At 33.0% G+C, this 25113-nt stretch overlaps 2 protein-coding genes and 1 long non-coding RNA gene across 4 annotated transcripts in view; 1 reads left to right on the top strand and 2 right to left on the bottom strand.

The window, feature by feature from the left end:
- LOC143079822 (acidic phospholipase A2-like) overlaps positions 1-25113 on the top strand; it is a 30786-nt gene that overhangs the window by 1486 nt on the left and 4187 nt on the right. The window contains exons 1-2 of one of the 2 annotated variants that reach the window (XR_012979492.1): positions 22653-22672; positions 24370-24526. Coding sequence is in view for 1 of the 2 variants with exons in the window: in XM_076255434.1 (XP_076111549.1) it covers positions 24370-24526 (157 nt within the window). In the remaining variant the exon portion in view is untranslated. Of the gene's footprint in view, positions 1-22652; positions 22673-24369; positions 24527-25113 lie in introns of those variants that run through there. The other variant, XM_076255434.1, reaches the window with a different exon arrangement.
- Positions 2830-17698, bottom strand: LOC143079821 (uncharacterized). Its single transcript, XM_076255432.1, has 5 exons — positions 17628-17698; positions 16707-16809; positions 6301-6463; positions 5970-6062; positions 2830-3653 (listed from the first exon to the last, which is right to left on the bottom strand). Exons 1-5 carry the CDS (start codon positions 17696-17698, stop codon positions 3367-3369), a joined length of 717 nt encoding a protein of 238 aa, XP_076111547.1. The 3' UTR covers positions 2830-3366.
- On the bottom strand, positions 18781-20259 carry LOC143079823 (uncharacterized). The gene is made up of 3 exons (XR_012979493.1): positions 19917-20259; positions 19474-19579; positions 18781-18996 (listed from the first exon to the last, which is right to left on the bottom strand). It is a non-coding gene; the product is annotated as an uncharacterized LOC143079823 (long non-coding RNA).

Raw genomic sequence — 25113 nt, 5'->3', positions numbered from 1 at the left:
ATACCCATCGGTCTTTCTTTTCTAATTCATCATTTCAAAATTTCAAGAGAACAAAATTAATATATAAAAAAATCCTGACCACTTATTTCTTGATGTCATTACCGAAAATAGCAGGGACCAATTTCTCTGAATTCATTTCATGCTGGTGCTTTTTTAACAATTTTAAAAGACTTAAGACTAAAATTCTTTTCACTGAACGACAACTTGCTTGTATTTCTAGGTTGTATATAATATATATCTAAAATGACTGTAAAATATCTGATGTAAGTTATTTTTATACCTTACACTATTCATATTCTAACAGATCTTTACAAATTACTTTACTTGAGAAAGAGAAATTTTGCCTTCTTTAGGTGTTCGATGGGTATTCATAAATCAGTAAAATATGTAAAAATGCACAAATCACAAATGCTAGATACTAAAAACATGCGGTCACTGCGGGTCACCATATCAGGAAACAATTGTACAACAAAAGAAGCTTTGAACAAGGCGAAATCATTTTTTTCTGTGTTTACCAAACAAAAACAATGCTGAGTGTGTTGAAGTATATATTTATCATATACAGTAAAACAGAAGTTTTTATTTATTATATACAGTATGTGTTGTCTTGAAGTGTTTATTTATCATATACAGTAATTTTGTGTTGAAGTATTTATTCATCATATAAACATTTAAAGTGTGTTGAAGTATTTATTCATCATATAAACAGTATAAAAGTGTTGAAGTATTTATTTATCATATACAGTAAAAGTGTGTTGAAGTATTTATTCATCATATAAACAGTATAAAAGTGTTGAAGTATTTATTTATCATATACAGTAAAAGTGTGTTAAATTATTTATTCATCACATACAGTAAAAGTGTGTTAAATTATTTATTTATCATATACAGTTATTTTGTGCAGTAATAATGTATTTATTTAGCATTAACAGTAATAAATAAGCAGAAATAAAACTCAAATTGAAGTATTATAATATTGTTGATAAATGTTTTGGATATAAACTATAAAAAAAGCATGATAAAGTAACATAACTGTGATAACCTTTATTTATAACATCATTTTGAAAAACTTGTAACATGTAAGTGAGCTGTTTCATTCAGATGTGGGTAAGGCAAATGATATATACAAAAAATAGAAGAAAAAAAGTCGTGCTACATTCAAATTACACATTAGCGAACAAAAAAATTAAGAGGGGAGGTATTACTAAACGTCGGTAGCATTAAATGTTACATTTCGCGAAGTGAAAATGTAACTTAGGAATTTTGTTAAAATACATAACTGGAAGATAAAAAGACCCCCTCCCCTGGATTATTATATCCCCTCCCCTGGCGTTTGAATAAATTATGTAGGAAGATTATATGCAGCGACATAATAGGGATACAATATGGATTGTATGCCTATATCATTTACTATGAAAGTCGACATTTTGTACTTGAATGCATATAAGGATTGACCAGCCACCACTCAGTATCTATTTGGACCTAGTATTGTCTATCTAGTATTTTTAAATAATATATTTAATTTCTGTATCTTTTTCAAAGTCTCATATCACAGAATCATGCCATAGACAATTAAACCACCATATAAGTCAGCGCCATTACAAATTTATGAAAAAATAGTGTGAATTTATTTACGTTTTTCCTTTTATCAAATTTTAAAAAAAATCTATATTTTCTATTTATTCAAAAAGACTGGAAACTATGAATGAAAAAAATAATAACTAGAAAATACATTTTTTTTAACGGAAGATCTGCAAAATTAATTTCCAGTTGAGAAAATAGAAAAAAAAACCCGTTTTTTGATTTAAAACACTATGGCTAACTTTGCATTAACTAATCCAAACTATAAAAATAAAGCACGCCGTAATATTCTTAATTCGTCGTCCTGAACATCCATGACATATTTGCCACTGGACGTAAAGCAACCATTAATCAATCAATCAATCAATCATATATACTTATCCAACGTTCAAGATATATCATATAAGATATCTTATAAACTTTATAAGATATCTTATATAACAAACATCTGTAACTCTCAGTTATCACCATCTTCGCTAGCCAATGATTACAATCGACTTCCATCCTCTCCACGTGGAGAGGAGGGAAGTGGATAGTAACCCTTGGCTAGCGAAGATGAGTTATCACTAAGATATCTCAATACAGATGTACGACATCATATATAAATATAAAATAATGTATATAAGCATAAAAAATAATTTAGAGATCTTATATCATGTAGATGTATAAGATATCTAATTCTATATAAATAATATATAAAATAGTGTATATAAATGATATGAAAAATAGTGTATATAGGTTAAGATATAAAAGTATAAATAAATATATTTTAATTTATAAGGATATCTTATATTAATCAGATTCAAGATATCAAATATAAATATAAAATATAAAAATAGAAATATATACATAAATTAATCAATTATCTTATATAATTCTTTTTGCCATTGGAGGTTAAGAAACAATCAATCAATCAATATTTAATTATATAAGACAACTGATAAATTCTAGGAGAATGTATAAAAACATTGTAAATATAAAAAAAAAATATAGATACTCATAAATTATAAGACATTTCATAAACTATGATATCTGATAAAAAATCAAAAGATATCTTAAAAATCTTATAAAATCTTATAAAATAGGAAATATTCTATCAAATATGTTGAGATAAATGAACGTTGAATAAGTTATGTATATAAAATAGGACGTGCTTCATTTCACAGATGATGTAAAATAAAATGGATACGGTGACAAATTACAAATTTATATTTTATGTAACTGTCAAATTTTTTCGTTAAACAGTTTAATCGGTATAGCATTTGATGAAATTTCCGGTTTGAAAGATTTTTTTAGAAACGCTTGACTTCTCGTCCGAAAACTGTTTAGTGAGGGATGGTTTAACTATTTTTAGGAATTGAGACTCTAACAAAACTAGTGAAATGATAAGAAATGAAGTTGATGACACCTTTTATCATGAGGGATCAATCTTGAAACTATTCGATATTCTTAACTTTTGAATTCAACAACATTGTTTCTACTTAGACTTGAGAGAGAGGCAAAAAGGAGAAGTTTGGGTGGGACAATGAGAGCGGGAAGACAGAAAGAGAGAATATTTATCAAAATGCTATTAGACATATTATTTTACGTCGTGTAGCCCTAACGAAAAACTAGAACATTATTAAACAAACGTACTTGAATTAGAATTGAATTTTTGAAAAAAATTGAAAGACAAATATTGTTCTCTATACGATTACCCCACCCCAAGAAACATATGATGTACAAGAGATATGTAAAATGTCGAAGCTAGCAGTATTGGTTATAAAAAAAATAAGGATAATTTCTTTAAAAGACAATAAGGTCTTCAGAGTCTTCTATGCAAGTGGAAATTATTTGGTGCATAGACGTATTTTCTTCTTCTGTTGTGACATGAACATCATCGTCAAAATTGGGGAACTCAGCAAAATTGTCAATTTCGTGAGAACAGGATGCTTCACCAATCACTTTTTGAGCGTCCTTTGGTGATAGAAAATAGAAGCCCCATTTTTTGGCTCCGTGGATAAAGCTTTTCCTAATCCAACCGAAGCCAACACTTCCATTCATAAGAGATAGCTTCATCTTCACTTGGTAACCTATGAAAATAAATAGAAATTAAAAAAAAAAGATGTAAAAAGGTAGTAACTGCGAGTACTCTCAAATCGTATTTTCTTGTTAATTCGACCTGTTGATACTGTTTATAATGCTTTTTTGTTATTTTTTATTTATATGTATCTTGTCTGTACACCAGCTTTCATTATTGGTAATATCTTCAATTTTTCACTTATTCTTACAACATTTGTATAAACTTCAAGATTATAAAAAAAACGTTTTTTTTCTAAAGTGAACATTGATTGGTTAAATATTTCTCAGTCATGTCCTTTGTTTGAATTTGTTTGTTAGCTTTTTGGTCATGAATGTTTGTCTCTAATATTTAATTAACTGTGCATTTGTATTCAGATATCGCAGATCAAATTTATTCGTTCATTGTTTAATCATACGTTTTTTGATTGAGTTAAGTCTGCCAATTGATATTTTATCGTATGTTTTTCTTTGTTGTGATGTTATGCTATTGTTTCAGAAAAAGGGAGAAGGTTTGGATCCATTAAAACTTTTAATCCCGCTGCAAATGTTTGCACCTGTCCTAAGTCAGGAATCTGATGTACAGTAGTTGTCGTTTGTTTATGTAATATATACGTGTTTCTCGTTTCTCGTTTTGTTTATATAGATAAGACCGTTGGTTTTCCCGTTTGAATGGTTTTACACTAGTAATTTTGGGGCCCTTTATAGCTTGTTGTTCGGTGTGAGCCAAGGCTCCGTGTTGAAGGCCGTACTTTAACCTATAATGGTTTACTTTTTAAATTGTTATTTGTATGGAGAGTTGTCTCATTGGCACTCACACCACATCTTCCTATATCTATTTCCCAATTCTTATTTAAATGTACAAACATGGATAGTTACTATTTTGATATACTGCCAAATAGTTACATTAGATGTATGTTTCATTATAATACTTTATTCTGATAGGCAAACTGCATAGCACGTGTTATTCCTTAAGCAATTGCATTACTATAGGCGGATCCAGGGGGGCCCTGAGTGGCCCGGCCCCCCCCTATCGTGGGAAAAATTTGGTTGATTATATAGGGAATCAATGAAGCATGACTGGAGCGGGCCCCCTCTTAGGTCAGTCAGCGCCCCCCCCCCCCCCCCCCCGTAGGAAAAGTTCTGGATCCGCCACTGATTACTCAATAAAAATTTTCATTCATGATAACACGTGGTACCACAATAAAGTGCACAGGTGAATTAATAAAAAAAAAATATAAAATTCGTGTTTTCATGATCATAGTTAAAAAATGTAATTATAAGTATTGAATGCTTCTTTTTGTAACTTCATAGTATTGTTAAAACGTTGACCGTGCGCACATTTTTAGAGCGCTTCATATAACATGTACTTCGATCAACGCTTTTACACCCCAATGAAGTTACAAAAAGAATCATTCAATACTTAATTACAAATCAATGTTACATTCGTGTATTTCTCTTTTATTTTTGGATGTAACTTGCTCAGTTTTTAATTTAGACTAGTTAATTCCCCAGTTTGCCAACCATAAATTACAGACATTACAGTTTCAATGTTACGGAAATTTTCTATTTAAACCCTTTTTAGTGCCGTATGCTATGATATTAAATGTGTAAGTTCGCAACACGTTTTCTTGGGTTGACTTGAAGTAACAAGTTACACATAGACAATAATAGTGCATTGACTTGACATATCAACGATATAAGGATGACGCTTAGAAACGGGGAAATGCGAGGCTGTGCCGAGCATTTTCCCCGTTTCGGGCCGAATCCTTATATCGTTGATATGTCAAGTCAATGCACTATTATTGTCTTTATACTGCAAACTAAAAAAACATTTTCAATTGTTGTTTATTGTGTGAATGTTATTTATTTGATTTAAATATTGGGAAAAATCCCCCTTTAAAAAGGCCTCATATCACACAGACGGAGAAATATAAAACACGATGAAATGTACATCATTACCGCAATCAATGATGAACGAACTCGTTGCAGACTAAAATATCAACAATAAACATAAAACATAATGATTTATAGGTTGCAAACAAAAAAATATTAATAAGTGATATATGTTTTCCCAAAAATTGCAAAAGAAACAAGTTTGAGTCGTTAAACGCATCGTTGTTTACATTAGAAACAAGAACAGGCTGAAGAGGTCGTATGAATAATTAAATATAATTTCGACAATTTCTATTTAAATATTCATGAGGAAAAGTGATATCAGGTCAGTGACTGTATATGGCATAGAAAATTACAGTCAACGCATTTTGACTGCTCAAATAGAACGAGTGCAGTATAAAATAAATTAAACATAAGATGGTAAACACACAAACCTGTTTTAACTTTAAAAATACCCCTACTGTCTTCCTCGCTTCGTTTAACTGGTGCTACACGAACACCTCCATTTATTGGAAAGAAACAATCATCTGAAATGTAAAATACCAAAATCAAAGTTTTTTTTTATATACAAAAGTTTTATCGAAAATCGAAAATTGTTTCTTACGTTTAATGTGCATGAGTAGTTCTATTACTTTATTAATTACATTATGAAAAAAACTTTAACTGCAGTACAGAAAGATTTCAGGAATGTACATGCAATTATTTAAATGATATTCCACATAACAACTTTGCCCATATCGTCAAGAGGCGCAACCATTTACTAACCTTGACTTTCAGAGTTATCTTCCCCGAAGACAACTAGGTGAGATTTGTCTTTCTTTGACCTTTTAAGGTATGATCCGTTGTTCATACCTAAGATCTTGTAGTCACATTGAGTGTATTTGATCTTAGGTATGAACTCTGTTTGTCCTGTTGCTTCTAAAAAGTCCTTGAAAAAAAGAGAAAATTTACTTTTTGATAAAGGTTTTACAATTTGATCAGGTGAGTTAGCTCCCCCTTTGGTGTGGAAAAATATAGTAGTTTATAATATAAAAACAAGAAGATATGATATGATTACCAGTGACACCATAATAAGACCAAATGACACAGAAAATTTAAAACAACGATCGGTCACCGCACGGTCTTGAGCAATGAGCAAAGACAATTCCGCATAACCAGCTTAAAAAAAACCCAAAATGACATATGTAAAAAAATTTAAACGAATATCAGTGCAGAATAAGATGGTGAATTATAACTGGAAATCAGTGCAGACTGACAGGGTAAACTATAACTGAAAATCATTCAGTCTGAGATGGTTAATTATAACTGAAAGTCAGTTCAGTCTGTGAGGGTCAAATATACCGTAAAAAAATGAAAATCAGTGCAGACTGACAGGTTGATTATTACTGAAAATCAGTGCATACTGACAGGGTTAACTATAACTAAAAATCAGTGCAGACTGACAGGTTGACTATAACTTAAAATCAGTGCAAACTGACAGGGTTAGTTATTACTGAAAATCAGTGCAGACTGACAGGGTTAACTATTTCTGAAAATCAGTGCAGACTGACAGGGTTGACTATCACTGAAAATCAGTGCAGACTGACAGGGTTGACTATCACTGAAAATCAGTGCAGACTGACAGGTTGACTATTACTGAAAATCAGTACAGACCGTGACAGGGTAAACTATAACTAACAATCAGTTCAGTCTGTGAGGGGTAAAGTGTCTCTAGTTACTTGTTCTGTAACTGAGATATATCATTATTTACATTTATAAATAAAATATAAACTATTGCAATAAATTTCACGAATGTGCATAGTTTTATTAGGAGTTATATACTTTTCTATATTTTAATTTTGGATTAGTTATACGTCTCTTAGACTCTTTACTAAGAAAATGTCAGCAATCGGTCCTTCGATGCAACGTCATTGACAAAGTCTTGACAACACCTATTGTTTCATGACGTCCGACAAATTGTCCCTGCAAGATTTCTTTCACCGTAACTAAAATTTTCGTTTTTTATTGACTGAATTAAAGTTCATACAATGTAATAAATTAGTTATCATGGTAATGGTAAGAAGCCACGCCAAAAAAATGTGTTCCGTTATTGGAATTTTGAATTATTTTTTGGGTTTCTACGAGTTTAATTTAATACATGAGGATGAATTGGTTACAGAAAAGAGAAAAAAAGTGGAGAATAATGGAAAATATTAGAGGAGCATCCATGCAGCTATCTAAAAAAAGGGATGGGTGGGGTTCCAACCATATGTCCCCATTCAAATGCAGTGATCGTCCAAAAAAAGGGGGTACAAACCCTTGGAACCACAACCCTTAAATCCGCCACTGAAAATATATATATAAGAAATAGGGGGAAAATGGCAAAATCACATTAGAAAGAATCAAGAATATTTGAGTTCCTAAATGTGAAGAATAGAGAAAAAAAGTATAAAAAATACTGATTCAGAAATGAAGAACACCCCACCATTAACCTCTCGTATGTGTTATAGAAGTCTCAGATAATTCCACTGATTGATGGAACCATTGTTTGCATGAAAGTCTGGACTGATTGCAATTTTCAAAAATGACTTACTGACAAACTTTACGTACATAGGTTCTTGATGGTATGTATATTAAGATATATTAGTAGTGGGGGAAGTGGGCATTCTGGCGACCTTTTGCTAATGCAAACCCTATGGGAGTGAGGTTAACCTCCCAGAGTTAACCTCCCTAATAAGTGACGTCATTTTTAGGTATTCTGACATTAATTAATTGTTTTCATTGAATAACGTATGTAGATGCTTATCATTTTTCAGGTATGTGTGTGTAGTTGTGTGTGTGTGTGTTTGTATATGTATCGATTCGAAGTTTTGCTAATGTCAATTTGAGCAAGGAATAAACCACTCTGAATCTGCTTTTGTATGATTGTATCCTTTTTTTTTTTTTTTTTTTTTTTTTTTTTTTTTTTTTTTTTTTTATAGTTTCGGCTTCTTGGTACCCACACTAGTAATAATAATAACAATATTAGTATGTACAATATTTAATATCTCCGTCAATTCAGACAAACATGGGTCGGAGAGCCATCCACATGGTGCCTTTACAATATAACAAAATCACTTTAACTAATTTATACATAAAAGAAATAGGGAGTCGTCTATCACTCAACAGTATCTCTAACCTCACGAAAGGGCCAACAGTATGCTATCTTTCGTGCAGGGGTGTAAACTGTCGAGACTTGAAGTTAGTCTTTCCGGGATAGTTAACTCTCTCAAATATCGCGAGCTTGAATCCAAGAGTTGAATTTGTTTGACCAATGTAACCATTTCACATAGTATTGCTTAATTCGATATGTGACTAGTACAGTTCATATTTCATCATCTTCATCCTCCTCTCCTTCTTCTTCCTCGTCATCATCATCATCGTTATTATCTTCACTTTCATAACTATTGTTAGTCTCGTCGTCAATAACTTCATCTAGATAAATTTCAAACTGAGGTTTATATTTCCTGATAGCTAGTTTGATGGCTTTCTCGTAATCCATGTCATCGTTAACTAGCTCTGTGATCTTATTCATGACTTTACCATGTAGTTTACCATTTTGTAACTGTAGTAAATACTCAATTAAACTACTATATCTGGATATCAACTGATCCATATCCTCGGCTTTTAGCTTGCTATTAGCCTTACTCCTGGCGTGGTCTTCGTTCATGTCACCATCGATGTATTTATCAACTTTTTCTTCCCATATATCTGCATTTGCCTCTCTGGCAAGTTCAGCTAATTTTATAAAAACCATATCTTCTCCACCTTCTATATCAATTTCGTTTACACGAGGCTTCTTTGAGGGTATGTCTTCATCCCAAATTTCCCTTTTTCTTTTTAAATCATTATTTTCCGGGCACCACTTATTCATATGTCTAGCTAAATCAGGAACGCTTTCAAAGACTACACCGCAATCATCACATGAAGGCATGATTTCTTTCTCGTCTGGTAAATACGTCTGATCACTTTGAAATGATTCTTCAAACTGAAGTGGTTCTAGTTCTTTTCTACTAATATACTCTTTAGAAACACCCCCACCAACCATGTTCTTGCTTTCAAATATATTGAGTTTTAGTCTGTCGTCTTCCGGTGTATTCTGTTTCAGATCAATGAAAAGACTCCCATATGGTCGTTGTGTCCCTTCTTTGTACTTATTCATGAATTTCTTCGGATTATTAGGATACATCTGTCTAGCAAATATGGCTGGCCCAACTTGATCACGTGGGTTTTTGAATAGGACTATATACTGGCTATTGATGCTCATGGTTCTACTCTCCTTTCCCTTCGAGAACGCATTTTGAAGTATACAAGCTACACTTAGGTTCCTGTGATGGCTACCCTCCACAAAGAGTTCACACACATCCTTACTATTAGTGACGTCTCTCATTAAATCGTCTAGGATGATTAAACTTGGAAATCTAGAGTCTATGAATGAGTCATCATTCAAATTTTCAGGTAAACCTTGAACAAACAAAATGTTTTTAATGGTCTGTTGCATTTCACTAAATAATGGCTGCCATCGTTTATAACACCATATTATCCTCTCTGGTGATGGTGTAATCATACTCCGCGCTCTCTCCAATAATGTTTTCATCCAAAACGTCTTACCTGAACCAGTAGGTCCAGCCAGCGTCATAGTGAACGGATGATGTAGTATCACATTCTTTGGCGGTGGTGGTGGTGGTGGTGGCGGCGGTGGCGGCGGTGGCGGCGGTGGCGGCGGCGGTGGTGGTGGTGGTGGTGGTGGTGGTGGTGGTGGTGGCGGTGGTGGATACGCATGACTGCTCGGTGGATATGGTTGATTTGTTTTGTGTTTTTTCCTATAATGTCTCAACATAGCATCTTTTCTCGAAAATTCCGTGCCACAATCCGGACAGGTATCTGACATCTTAGAGAGCTCTTAAAACACGTCCTCTACCGTCAAATGATAGAAACAAAGTGATTAGAATATTGACCTTCATCCTAATTATATTCTCCAATGTCCATAGGCTAAACTTTGTATCCCATCATCTAGTAAGTATCTTTTGTCATCATAAGGGGATAAGCCCAGTTTGTTGATGGATATATTATATAACTTGTGGTCATATGAACGGATCTGTGTCATGGTAGACATGTGGATTTCTTTATTGAACAGACATTGTTTATAATGTTCATGTCTTGTATCATGTTTGATCACACTCTTCTTTATGCCTTTTGCTGTCTTCTTCTCGCAGAGCTGTTTATTCTCCTCGTATATCAATGAGTACATCTTAGACTTGAGACCGACAAATTCCTGTATGGGAATACCATGTGTTTCATCCTTCATCTTTCCTAACACCTTCTTATTCAATGTGCTATGTAGTGGATGATTTGGGTCATATTCTGATGTATCGAACAAGTGATTGTCCTCCATCATATCCTGATATATATCATTAGTGCTAACGGTGTAGCATAATGAGTCTGTGTCGGTAAATAAAAGTTTTGCCTTGGGTCCATATTTGTTCTTCATATAGTTATAATGAAAGTCATACATTAGCGTCTTTGACAAATCGAGTATAGCGAAGCCAACGTAAATGGGTCTGTTCAAGTATAACCGTTGTTTCAGCATGTGAACTGCCACCAAGTTTTCGTTGAATATTTTGAAGGCATGGAAAGTTGGTTTGCTGATAAGTTTTCTTGCTTTAGACTGATCACTCAAAAGCTTTATATCTGTTCTTTTCCTTAAATTTTCCATTGTTTTTCCAAAGACTGCATTATTCATGAGTTTAAAAAAGTCCTTCTCAAACTCATTCTTTGCAAGTTTTCTTTTCTCTGTGTTAAAATCGATATATATTTTTAGCCAGGGTCGTTGTTCAAACGCGAGTACCCTATGAATCTTGGTAAGTCTCATTCCAAGAGATAAGTAGAGTTTCAAATTTCTATAATGTACCACGTATTTTTCCTTTGGATATAAATTCGGTATCAATTTTTCTGTCGACGTTCCTTTTAAATCTAAATCTTCCAATAGCTTTTTCGCATAGGGCGATAACATTTCATCTGTAACCTTCAACTTTTCGGGAGCGAGTGGATATTCGCTGTGGTCATCGTGCAGTTCCATTGGATAGTCTAGGTCAACTTCTAGTATATAACCATTTTCATTCTCATCTGCAATGTTATTTATACGAAGGTTTTCAATTTCACAATCGTCTAGCCATTTGAAGTCTTTAACAGGAAGAGCCTGAGACATGGCCCATCCGTATAAGTTGTTGGCATCTAAGTACATCACATGGCTATTTGGTTCATTTTCGTTGTAATTTGGAACATCTTTATTGTTAGCTTTAGCATGACGCTGGGATATCGTTGATATTCCCCCTCTTAAACCTTTCTCTATAAACAAATGCATATCTACGTCAGTGAGTAATTCTAAATTCACACCTGTCATTTTCAAGGCAGCTTGCCAGGCTAAACCGGGCGAGGTATAGAAATGTGCAGCATCCAGTCCATAGTAGTTGAGACAGATCTCCCTGAAATTTTCAAAAACGTCGGATAATGCAAGGACATCTGATAGAACGTATAGATCGTGGTACTGTCCGAGATTCTGTATGTTGAACAATTGCCATACCTGTTGTGCATGCGCATAGTCCAGTGTGGTTATACCTTCTCCCGATAGTGTACTATAAAAATTTTCAATCGGTGGTAGTTGAGTTTCCACAAACTTTGCCTCGGAAACAAAATATTCGTATGGGTATACTTGTTTTCGTAGAAGTAGACTTATCTGTTCTTCTCCAAAGTGGCTTGTCATATGTCTAAATTTACTCGAACCTTCTTTTGCCAGGTTTTCCACGAGCTTTTGTAATGAGGAAGACATAAACTGTAGCGAGTCTATAAAATCCATACATCCTAATGAAAAGGAAATGTACTTTTCCATATTATTAGCGATACAATTCAGCTTTTTCCCTTCAACTTTTCCAATAGCTTGCATGATTAAATGACTATCGTATCCTCTAAGGTTATGAAAAACAACTGGAATTCGACCTGTAAACTTATAATTGATATTACAGTCATTATGAGCCGCTCCTCTAAATTTTCCGGTCACGTGACAATGATCTCGTACTCTACTGTCCGCTAGTTCTTTTTTACATATGTGACAAATGGATGCCTTCTTAAAGGATTGCCAATCACTCCCAGTCATGATCATTGGTTCGCAATGCTTGAATTTCTGTTCTATATTATCTTGTTCTTGTACCATACACTCCACAAATTTATCAGCAGCATCAGCACCCCGATAAACTACTGGTTCATTTGATGTTTCAGGTGTAAGACCTACCACTTTGTATGCAAAGCCACATGGTACATGTTTCGTAGTCTTTTTCGTTTTTTGATCACACTCGTTGCTATCTATGATTGGTTCTTGAAGACATTCAAAATCTGCATAAATAATGTATGGTACTTTAAGTTGTTTCCGAATATCTTTGTAATGTAACCACTTGTTTTCTTCTGTTGGGAGTTCAATTTTCTGTGGTCCGTGGGTTTGGCAGTATGGTAAGTGGTTGCTTAATATTCTTTCTTTGGTAAATCCGTGCAAGCAGTATGGGCAGTAAAAATGTCGTCCGTGATGTGTGTGCTGGTCACCTAACAACCGATTAAGATCTTTTATCCAGCAGAAATGTGACTTCTTGTTGTCCGATATCATGAGTAGATTAACATGTTGTGCATACTGATGTTTCGAGATGTGTATCGGGAATATCTCGCCTTTGTTGAATCCAAACACGTTAAGAGATATTGTGTTCTGCTTTTCGAACTTGGGTATGTCGGCTAATTTCACAGGAAACATGATGGTATCAAAGTTTAAGCTTGAAGTGTGTTCTTTGTATTTCCAAACTCGCTCTCCGTCACGTTTCGCTGGGTAAATTGCTGCCAAAATCGACCACATAAAACATTTGCTATCTTTGTTTTTCACATTGACTATGGCATGTTTAGATCTGAGTTTGATTGGAAGTGGAATATAACTTGAGCCTTTTAAGGGTCTGTAGCGTGCCATATGTATGGTCAAATTCATCACTTTATCCACTGTCCAATTACTTCCTTGTCGCTGATATTCAATGAAAGATGTATACATCTTTTTGATAGATTCCTTTAATCCGGCATCGATATCCTCCAATTTTAAACTGGTCTGGCATCTCCCCCGAAAATGAGGTTCTGCAGTTTCTACGTCGTCTCCTTTTCGTCGGCTCATTTTCACTTTCATTGATAAGTACCATTTTATACCACCCCTTTCTTTAATTTTAAATTTGATGATTTCTTTTACATCGTCATACTGACTCTTCAAAAATGTCATCGGATCAAATTTATTCAATCCTTTTGCTTCGAAGATATGTGTTTCTACGGTCCCATTAAGAGCTTTGAAATTACAAGGTTCCGACTCGTTTTCCTTATCTGTATTAGCTTCTGTACTACCACCTCCAATTTGTTGGAATTCGTGTCTCTTCATGTGACGTAAATAGTTGTCTCGTCTATTAAACGATATACTACATGATCTGCATTCAAGTTTCTCTTTCGAGTGAGCAGTCCTTTTATGGCGAGATAAACCTTGCTTTTGTGAAAAAGATTTTCCACATACACCACATTTTATTGGAGATTTTGCCATCTTTATTTTTTTCGATGCTGGTTCCATCTTTTTGACCTGAAAAGTGAAAGTGTGCTCAATATTGTTTAGGCATTTTTATTTTTATTTTTATTATTCTTTATAATATGATAGGGTCAACCAGTTATTATTCATATCAAAGGAGCCTATCGCCACTGGTACTCGCCCACGGGTCGGAAAAACGACTCCTCAGTCTACCGACCGTATGGGTTCCCAGTCTTGATACTGATATGAATAACGATCTGATTGATATTCAAGAATGTTTGACTAAGGCTCTCGCCAAAGTAGTCACCGCCCGTCAACATTTCCATCACTGGAAACAGAGCTGCTCTCGCAGTTAAGCAAGACTGCAAAGGTTTTGGTCGGAGAGGTCTTCCTGACTATAGCGGGGCATGCCACATGACACTTCCTCTCCATTGTTAGCTAAATGACACTGCCCTAAGTCAGTACACCATACCAATGCAGGAGTCTACTTCAAACTTTCGAGAACTCTAAATTAAAATACAACACCCCCCTTTTCCCCCCATTATTTTGATAGTAGCATATGTCTAGTCCATTTATTTGTTATTCGTAAAATAAGTTTGAAATTTAAAAAACAAAATTATCAAGAAAACTTTAATTTATATCATGTAATCCTTTACTATCAAACGTTAAAAATTGTTTAAAATAGACAAATTATTAGCCATACCAAACCTTTAAATCCTTAAGATACTGCTAATGTAAACTTGATTTCACCTTTAGAGTGTCATCGATAAGACTGTGCTATCCCCGCAATTCACGGCGTTTATATAGCAAAAATTTTATAAATTGTGGAAATTCCGTAATTTACGTAATCTGATTGGTTAATTTCAAATCCTGCAAATTTTTTCGATCGATAATCAGTTCAGTCTAATTTACCTGTTGGAGCGATCAGACGTATTTTTCTTTGCTATCAAGGCAAATTTATATTTTCTGAAGTCTGCTCCTGATGTAACATGTGTAATAAAAAATAATTTAAAATAAAAGTATTTATTAATGAATAAGTTTATCAAAAATGAATATAGTTTAAGTACAGACTAATAAAAAGCAGAAATAATGATTATTTGATAAGAATTACTTGACATGTTTACATTAATGGTCATTCACCCATGTACTTAATCACATCAGGTTATCGAGGTCAACAGAAAGTGTTGAAATGTTTTGTGTATCAGTTTGGCATTTTATAGTAAAGGGATTTCAGTTTAAAAGTGAACATGATCGAGGAAATAATAAAATTAGTTTTCCATTTATACAATATATTATATGATTATAACGGAGGAATGATAGTTGGATTTAAAACAAAAGACGTATTTATATAACAGTTTGTATCGCCGAACATAATTAAATGAACTACTGGATACATGTCATCTTTGTAAGAATAATACTATTCAATTCAATTAATATTATGATTTACTTATTTCAAAAGACTGCATATAACGCGACAATGTTTATAATATTTTCAGCATGGCGACTATAAATTTAAATCCGATTATTGACAAGTCTAAACTTGATAATGACACAGACAAGTTAACGCACGCCTTCATTGATTTAGCAATTATATTATGAATACTTTAAAAAAAAAAAAATCCTCATAATTATTAAGATATTGTATACTAAGTAGTGCCACTAATAAGAACGATTTAATGATTTTAAAAGACAACAAGACATTTTGTACACTAATTCAATATGGCGGATTTATTGACACGTATCAACATGTTACAGGTCACTACGTACAATACTGGACAAGTTTAAACACGCATTCAATATTGATTTAATAATCAGAGATAAATAGCCGTAGGTGAATAAATAATACCAGAGCCATATAATACCATAATGATCTGTAAATACACACGTAGATGGGTTTTTCCTGTGTATCTATTTATAGGTTGGGAATTTTCATCAACTATAAAGAAAATATATATATATATATACTTATCCGTAATTAAAAACAAACGTAATTAATTACAATAAATAATGACCTTATCTAAAGTAATTAATTTAATTAATTAATGTCGTAATACTTAAATTGACGTCATTTATTAGGGAGGTTAACTCTGGGAGGTTAACCTCACTCCCATAGGGTTTGCATTAGCAAAAGGTCGCCAGAATGCCCACTTCCCCCACTACTTATATTTGTTATCTATCATGGTCACTGATTTTATTATTTTTCTAAATAAATGTCAAGTTTCAAAACATATAGTCGTAATAGAAATACACAGATTTTGAAAAGAAATAAAAGCGTTATTTTAGAGCTTTTTCCGAATGCACGAAGTTTAAATGTTTAAATTAATTAAGAATGACATCTAGACTGGGCTCCTGCTTGTATACGTAATAATCTGTATTATACATTTGTTATACTTACAAACTAAAACACTGCTTATCTATTGATTGTAGACGTCAATCTTAATAACAATACTTAAGCAAACATTTATATAAACAAGAAAGGATCGAAGTTAACCAAACCTATAAACTACATGCATTAGGAAAAAAGCTGTAACGTGTTATATAAATTCATAAATATGGGACTTACCTCAGGTATTGCGGTAACATATGCTGCTGTCGTTACCTTATATAATGCCTCAACTATTTCATTAATCTTTAGTGACTGCAGCTGATTTCTTACAAAGTTAAATCTGTAAAGATGTAAATCTAATAAACAGTACTAGTTAATTCAAACGTCGATATAATTTTTATTAAATTATTTATTCTTAAATTCAATCAGAAATTTGAGATATTAATGTTAAACACCATAATATTGGAGCGTACGTAGATCTCATTCCTAGTCAAATGTTGCCTTAGACACATTTAGCACAAGGTTTTGACATCTTTGGTTTTGAATGCGCTTTTACTTTTTACTTTTTTTTTTCAATCCAATTGTTTTGCTTCAGGTGCTACTTTTTAGTCTAAAACAGCATTCACAGTTATCATTCACTATCTGTTCTACAAGGAACACCAATACAATATGTTCGTTTTTGATCGGGCCCCGTTTGGTGATGTTACAGATAAAAAATTGAAAACAACACGTTTTATAATTTCTTGCGTCCGAAGCGCTTTTCTGTATGTTCCTTCATCAGGAACGCTCAAAGCCAAACATTTGAAATCCGAAGATGTATAAGTTCCGAAACCGTTGAAGAGCTAAATGTCAAAGTCTTTCCAAATTAATTTGGCAAAGAATTCAGCTCATATCGATGCTAGTTGCCATCTCAAACTTCCAGTGAGATGTGAGGTTTTTCTTGTTCCGTGTATAAGGCCTCACTGTGACTTTGAGATGAAGCACAACAATAAAACCGCTGTTCATTTGCTTTTTGAATATTTGTTTTGTAGTAAAAGTACTGATTTTGTGTCATTTATGGGTTTTATCATCCTCAGTTCTTCTATTAATAGACGAAACACATTCCTGACTATTTAGATTATAAGCCTAGTAACTTTGAGGATTTATACATAAACATACCCATGGTGGTCATTGATCCAGAAAATAGCCTGGTCCAGTTCTTCCTGTGCACTGTTAATACCTGATTTCATTCTGGTAGTAAGTGTACTTTTAATGGAAGCTCCCAACTTTAACAATTTGAAATAGACAATTATAATAAGGTAACTTTTTTAATGTCACGAGTTTTATCATCATTTTTTTCATACATATATGATTGTAAGGAAAATCTAATGATAGCTAGAAAAGCTTGAATGTAATAGATAGTATAGCTTATATTTGAAAACAATAACTATGATTTCCTGTAGCAATATGCAAAAAATAGCAGACTTTTAACCCCGAAACATATAAACTCTGGACTACTCCTCCTACTAGCGGAAATTGCAAACTGTGTGGACACTGTTCTAGATATATACTGAACCACCAAAAATGTATGTGCACAGAACTTCAATCACAGAGACTTTCACTATATAACAGATTAACTGAATTAACTAGTTTCAATTTCGTGTACACAACGGTTTCAAAATCGGACGAGAGCTTCTCAGATCTTTTGCTTGGCAATTATGAAGATCTCTGTGACATTTTAATACCAGAACATCGTTTGGAAGTCCTTAACGAAGGATTTTCCTTCCTAAAATACTGTAAACTGTAAATACTTTTCCATTCATAATATTTTAAAAGCTATTGACATTTCTAATTTTGTGATTTCAAAACTTTATAATTGTACATAATATTTGCATTTTGTCTTATGTCAATCTCCTATAGGAGGAAATAAAGATTTATCCAACTTTGCAAAACTGAATTGTATTACCACTGCCCTTTACTTAGGGAACTAACCCTTTTATTTATTGGAACACAATTGTAAACTTACAATAAAGTATATTAAAATTGGACGACTCAGTTAATACAGAAATGGCCCAAACGTATTACCACGACTAGTCTTTGGGTTTATGGTGACTTATTCTTCACCCCAAGTCGACGTTATATTGGTGTCCCATTTTTCCTGCGACAGACATATAGATTGGATTATCTGTCGGACTAGTCTAGTCTTAAAGGAGGATAGTTTACCAAACCTAATTATGACTTCACGGTTCAGCTAGCAAGCAAGCTAACCAATGCTATTAACCTTAGCTACACACTCAATGCATTAATTATGCTGTAGTCAACTCACCTCTATAAGCTCTTCTCTCAGGGCTTTCTCATTGTTGAGTACATGTTTGAAAATGGTGAAAGCAGTTGTATATTTTTCTTCCGACTTTGACCGTTTTTGGACTATCTCTTTAAGCTTGCTTTCAAACTTTTTTGGGACATTTCCTTCTATTCTATTAATTCTTAAAAAAGTTTCCAACTTAGAACTTCTTTGGTTCCAGTGTTTTTTCAAGGACCCGCATTCCTGTGAAAGAGAAATCAGTTATAAATAACTTCATAATATAAAAATAAGTTTTTTCAGGTCTTAGTGTTAATATGCTACAGTCAAACTTTTACAAAAATACAAAGGAAGTTATATAGGAAGTCGTATAGAAGTAAAATGAATTATATATGATTCATAACAATCAAAGGTTATGAACAAAAGTTAAAGCAAAAGAACTACTATATATGCATTGAACCTATGATTGAACTCAAACTATATATACGTGTTTTTGTATAACAATGCACATACTGCTTATTATTTGATTTAGTCTAGAGAAAAAAAATCCTTTTCTGAAATTCCACGATCGAACGATATTTCTATGAAATTATGCCAACAACAAGTTTTAGTGTTTTAGAAACTCTCAACAAATTCGTCATGAAGGAATAAAACAATTACAAACTGAAGTGCTCTGAACATAAAGCTCATTCAAATCAATTTAATCAACAACACAAAACTTACTTTCTGAAGCGATCTTAGTTGATCTACGCAGCAATTATGAGAGCGAACTATGCTATTTCTTTTAATCTCCATTTTTATGACCTCTTTACAATATGCTGCATCAAATCTGTAAACAGCACATAAAACATTCGTTTAGTATTCAGAAGACAACCAAATATCATTAAGGGACTAAACCGGGAACAGGGGCGAATCTAGCTGTTATGTGCCACGTGGAAAATCACGAGAGGCTAATTAATACAAGATTTGGAAAATGTTATCATCATGTACCTATAACTTGATGTTTTTTTCTCCTTGGACAATTTAAATTCGTGAAAACTATCTCTTATATTGTATTCCGTTCAAGGTTAATTTTGCGCAACAGTTAACTAGAATCAGCTTATAACATAGAATAAAATGATCTTGTTTCCTTGATTTAGAAAAATTTAACAACAATGTATACGTACGTGGTATGGTACTTTGGCTGGTATTCTTTTAGCTGATAAATATCTGGAGTTTGTGTGTTGAGGAGGTATGCTACGTTACATATTGGCTCTAGTAAATTTTTCATTTCCAAGATACCTGTAAAATTATGTATTTAATTTACAGGAATTGGAGAAAACTAGAAAAACTGAATTAAATCATCTTTATTTCTAGATATCAATATGAATACAACTGACATTTTCCGTACAATATATCGGTTCAAGTGTCTTAGTCTTATAGCTTTCTATAATAAATATAAGCCGAGAGATGTTGTTTAGCGCCAATGAGAAAACCCATCCACCACAACTCAAATACGGTAGATGTGAACAATTATAAGCAACCATACATTCTTCAACAATGAGAAAAATCCATATTGTATAGTTGGCTATAAAAGTCCATCACACGAAGTAATTTTAAAAGAATTCAGAAAATATACTTGAAAATATAAAAATAGAGAATAATGGAGTACCAAAATATAAAGAATACTGTGGGGTGCTAAAATACAAATAATAGAAAATAATGGGGGACTAAAATATTAGAAATAGAGAATAATGGGTGACTAAAATATGAAGAATAGAGAAAAAATGGGTTGCTAAAAAGTAAGAATAGAAAATGATGGGGTGCTAAAACATAAAGAGTGGAAAATAATGGGGTGCTAAAATATAAGAATAGAGAATAATGTGCAATGAATATAGAGTGGAGAAACATGCCGTAAAAATAAAGAAAACATGAATGAATTGTACTGTGCCACTTTGTTATGAATATTTGATGAACAAAGCTGTCACCATGGACTACCGAATGATATCCAGGGGATGGAACACCCCTTTTGTCGATTTGTTTAAAGTATGAGAACGTTTCATGGTGTTCCGGTGGTTGGGCCTTCCCTTTACCAAATAGATTTTCTAGACCCACTTTTGCTTTAAGATGACAGCTAATTAAACTTCGTTTTAATTAGTTTACTGACAGAGTATTTATGCATAGTGTTGACTATATCTACTTTTATTTTAAAGTGTCAGCTCCTTTCTCTAAAAAATTATAGTTTGTTTTTATTCTGAAGAGTTCATTTCTTGAGAAAATTATTTAATCGAAAATGCCTATTGTTTTGCAGAGGTTGAAGTATGTTCTTTCCGAGTTTTCACAGTGACATTTTCTCATGACATAGTTCTTTATTGTAGTTACCATAAGAGAACAACTGTTTAATGTAAAGATATTTTTTTCTAAACAAGATTTGATTTTTGTTCTTTTGGAAAAAATACTGATATCCAGATTATTTTAATTCTTAAGGATCTGGATGCAGTTTACAAATAGATGATAATGGTAAAAAAGTGCAGAATTGAGAGGAAATAAAATTTAAAAAAATAAAAATACCAGAATCCGAGGAAAATTCAAATCGAAAAGTATGGAATGGCATAATCGAAAGCTCAAACTCATCAAACAAATGAATAACAGCTGCCATATTCCTGACTTGGATAAAGAGCAAAATAAGACCAATACATAATAGAGCATATTTGGGTGTTAAAATATAAAAAATAGAGAATAAAGGAAAAACAATAAAGAATAGAGAATATTATGGAAACTATAAAAAAAAACATATAGAGAGAAAATGGCATAAAAACAAAGCAAAATAGAGTCGAGGGACCCCATCCAGACCCTTATACAAGTGTAAATGAGACTTTAGAAACTTAGAGATGATAGCGGTTACAGTATGTTTTAAAGTTACCAAAATTGTCTGTTTCTTGAACATACGCCATCCTCCTTGCAACAAATACAGGCGCTGGTATTCCGTGGATAGTAAAGCCGGATCTAGCGTGTTCCTTTAGAATGGTACCATACCACTTGTAATTGTCAATCCTTCAAACAAAATATAATGCACTAGTTTTTTGTGGTCTTGGACACCAATTCAATATACCGTGGATTCTTTTATTTTCGTGGGTATCAATTTTCGTGGTGGATGAAGGAAAACTTGCATTTTTGTGGGTATTTGATTTCGTGGTTTAGAAATTCTCTGCATACTAGAAAATGTGTGATTCAATGAACATTTGAATTCGTGGTTCATCTGTGACCATGAAAATTGGTATCCAACAAATAATAATGAATCCACAGTATTCAGATCAAGCAGTCATTTAATAGCATTGAATCTGAATGATAAACAAGCTACTGTTGTTTTACGATATTTTTGTTGGTCATATCTTTTGGTTATTTTTTTTTACTCTCAAATAAGAGTTTGAAGATACATGGGCCATAGCTATATGACATTTTACAATTCATTCTTCTTTCAGTTTCTGCACTTCATCACAAAATTGATGACTATGTGCCGCGATGTTTGTGGAATTTGCTCCTTGTTGAAGGCCATACGGTTACCTATAATTGTTAATTTTGTGTCAATTTGGTCTCTTGTGGAGAGTTGTCTCATTGACCCCACATCTTTTTTTTTCATTATATTTAATCATATATTCAAATGACGAAATGTCGCAAAATGAATTTCACCACTACCTGTGTAGTACTTATTTTTTTTTTTAAATCAAGACAACTTTATATATCATTTTAGGTTACTGGCCTATCCGAATGCATCTAGATAATTGGAAATTAAAAAAAAAAAAATGAAATAAACATAGATACCATTGTATACTTCAATAATTTTAACACGGTTTAAGAAAGAAACGCAATACAAAATATAGTAAAATATTTCAAAGGCACTTACTTTATGAATTGCTTCAAAACAAATCTATCTGTGCGTAATGTGAGTAATTTATAAGGTTTTCAAATCTTTTAATACCATTAATTTGTTTTTTAACCAAATACTATACACCTTATCGCTATTCCCGGCTGACCCGTCCGCTTGAACTTTTGACGTCAACAACAATCACTTTTCCATTGTGGCGTCAGACATTTTGTTTTATGACGTCAAAATTTTACGGGAACCTGTGTGATTTCCAGCAATGGCGGACAAATAGCGATAAGGTGTATTGACATCAGAAATTATTTTTCGTGAAAAATTAGTTAAACCGCCGATACCTCACTTTCAATTCATCATGCTTTGCATTTGCTAAAGCCAATTTTGTCCGGTACGATTGACAAAGGGAAGTAATTTTCTTAAAAAGTGTGTAATAACAGAATCAAATCGGTAATTGGCAAGTGGACTATTTAGAATTCAGAGGTATATAAAAATCGGCAATGGACATTTGAGCAATTTTAAAAGGACTCTTGAGCGCCAAAGTATAGGACATTTGAACAATTTTTCAAAAAGAATAATGAAGGAGAGCTTCGTCCGATCACCAGATATAATCTGTTACCCTTGCTTATCACAGAGAGGTGGATATAGGCTTTCGAGCCGTGTAAAGTTATTGCAATGAGTAGTTTATAACGCACAAAGTTTGAAACATTTTATAATTGTTCCTTCTCCATATCTGTTCGGCTATGAGGCTTGATTTTCAACAACAGCTCAACTCAGGACTACACTATCGAACTAGCTCGAACCGATACAATGACCCGGGTTTAAAATCAAATAAAATATTTTTATTTTTAAAACTGTTATTACTCTTCCTTCTTACTTTTTTAAAATATTTTCTTAACTCCTAGCTATAAAAGTATCAAAAGAAATCCAGGTAAGATTAATATTCCCGTGCAAAAATGTATGCGGCGGAAGACATTTTAGCGAAAAAAATCTACGTTTAAGCGCCAATATAGAACCCACTTTAGTGACTGATTTTTTACCCATTTCAGCGAAAATTAAAATTGTCAATGCCCATTTTAGCGATTTTTTTAAATTTATTATAAATAAAAAACTTTAATAGACTCAAGACAGCACAATATAAACATATACCCTAGATAATATACAGCACTTAAAGTCTAAAAGATTATAAATCAAATGTTAAAAGTCAGTTTTAGCCTGGGATTTATATCCGAGAGAACGTACATAATGGGCTCTGGATATACGAGGCCCCTCATGGGGGGGTCCTAGTAATCACATAATCACCATTTTTTTGCCAATATAATCACATAATCATTAAATATTTGCTTATCTTTAGTAATCAAATAATCATAAACTAAAAATACAGTCCTAGGTAATCAAATAATCATGAAATATTTGGCTTAATAATCAAATAATCATTAAAAAAACGGCCAAGTAATCACATAATCAAAAACCCCATGAGGGCCCTCATATACCCTTGTACAGAATAGAATTGAATTATGAACTGTTCTTTTTCTTTACCTTGTCTAGATTGTGGTGCACATTGCTCTGTACTTCGTATTTATATATACATAGTTGTTTGCAATTTGATAATAGTATACCTAGAAGAGCGTAAATATCTGGGTGACAACTATAAAATTGCTCTTTATAATGGGCATGTAAAGATTCTGGACCATTTTTTGTTGGCTGTGAATTACACAGAACTTTTATAAATATGTATATAAAATTTCAATTATTTTCTCTAGATTTGCGGGCGTATGGCTTCAGTGAAAGGAAAGCGCGTTTGGTAACTTCTAACTTTATTAGTAGAGTAACAACCATGCGAGAGGGTACGGCTTATCTTGGTTATGGAAATTATTGTGGGGCAGGTGGGAGTGGACCAGTAATGGATCCTATTGACGGGTAAGTACAATATGTCAAAACGCCATTTCAGAATCTAATGCATCCTGGGTAATATTTTCAAAGTGTACACCAATACGTCATGATTGGTTTAAAATGTGATAAACAATGGAAATTCAACCAATGACGTGACGTTATTTTCATTTTGGGGTACGAATAATGACATTACCCATGGTTCTTCAGACTCTGATCTCGCTGTTTTTGTAATTACATTTTTTCCAGGGATTTTTCTCTCGCGAATTGATTAGATTTAAACACTGAAACTTTTAAAATAAGTATTTTTTATACAATTTGCAACGAAGTCATTCCTTACGCCACGGGTATTGCTAAACGGCGGAAACGGAAAACGGAACGGAAAGAAACTTTTATATAGACGTAATAAATGGGAGGGGAGGATTAAAGAACTATGAAAATCAATAGATCTTGTCTTGCTGGTACTTTTTGCTATTAAAAGTTTTATCTATTTACCATATATGTCAATATAACAAGCGAACATGCAAGTGAGAAAATTTGTCATATAAGGTCGATAACTCCAGTAAGAAATTATTTTACTGTTTTTACGTGAATGGACATTAGGTAGAGCTCAACAG

Source organism: Mytilus galloprovincialis, chromosome 6 (assembly GCF_965363235.1).
Source record: "Mytilus galloprovincialis chromosome 6, xbMytGall1.hap1.1, whole genome shotgun sequence".
NCBI lineage: Eukaryota > Metazoa > Mollusca > Bivalvia > Mytilida > Mytilidae > Mytilus > Mytilus galloprovincialis.
This window is presented reverse-complemented; position numbering and strand designations above follow the sequence as displayed.

Bases quoted from the DNA above. Each gene is read 5' to 3' on its own strand.
- LOC143079821 (XM_076255432.1), bottom strand. From the start codon at position 17,698: ATGAAATCAGGTATTAACAGTGCACAGGAAGAACTGGACCAGGCTATT. The intron at 6,464-16,706 runs GTAAGTCCCATA...CTTTTTTTCAAG, and splicing joins ATGTTACCGCAATACCTGAG to GACTTTTTAGAAGCAACAGG. The intron at 3,654-5,969 runs GTTTGTGTGTTT...TTATTTTCATAG, and splicing joins TATTTTTAAAGTTAAAACAG to GTTACCAAGTGAAGATGAAG.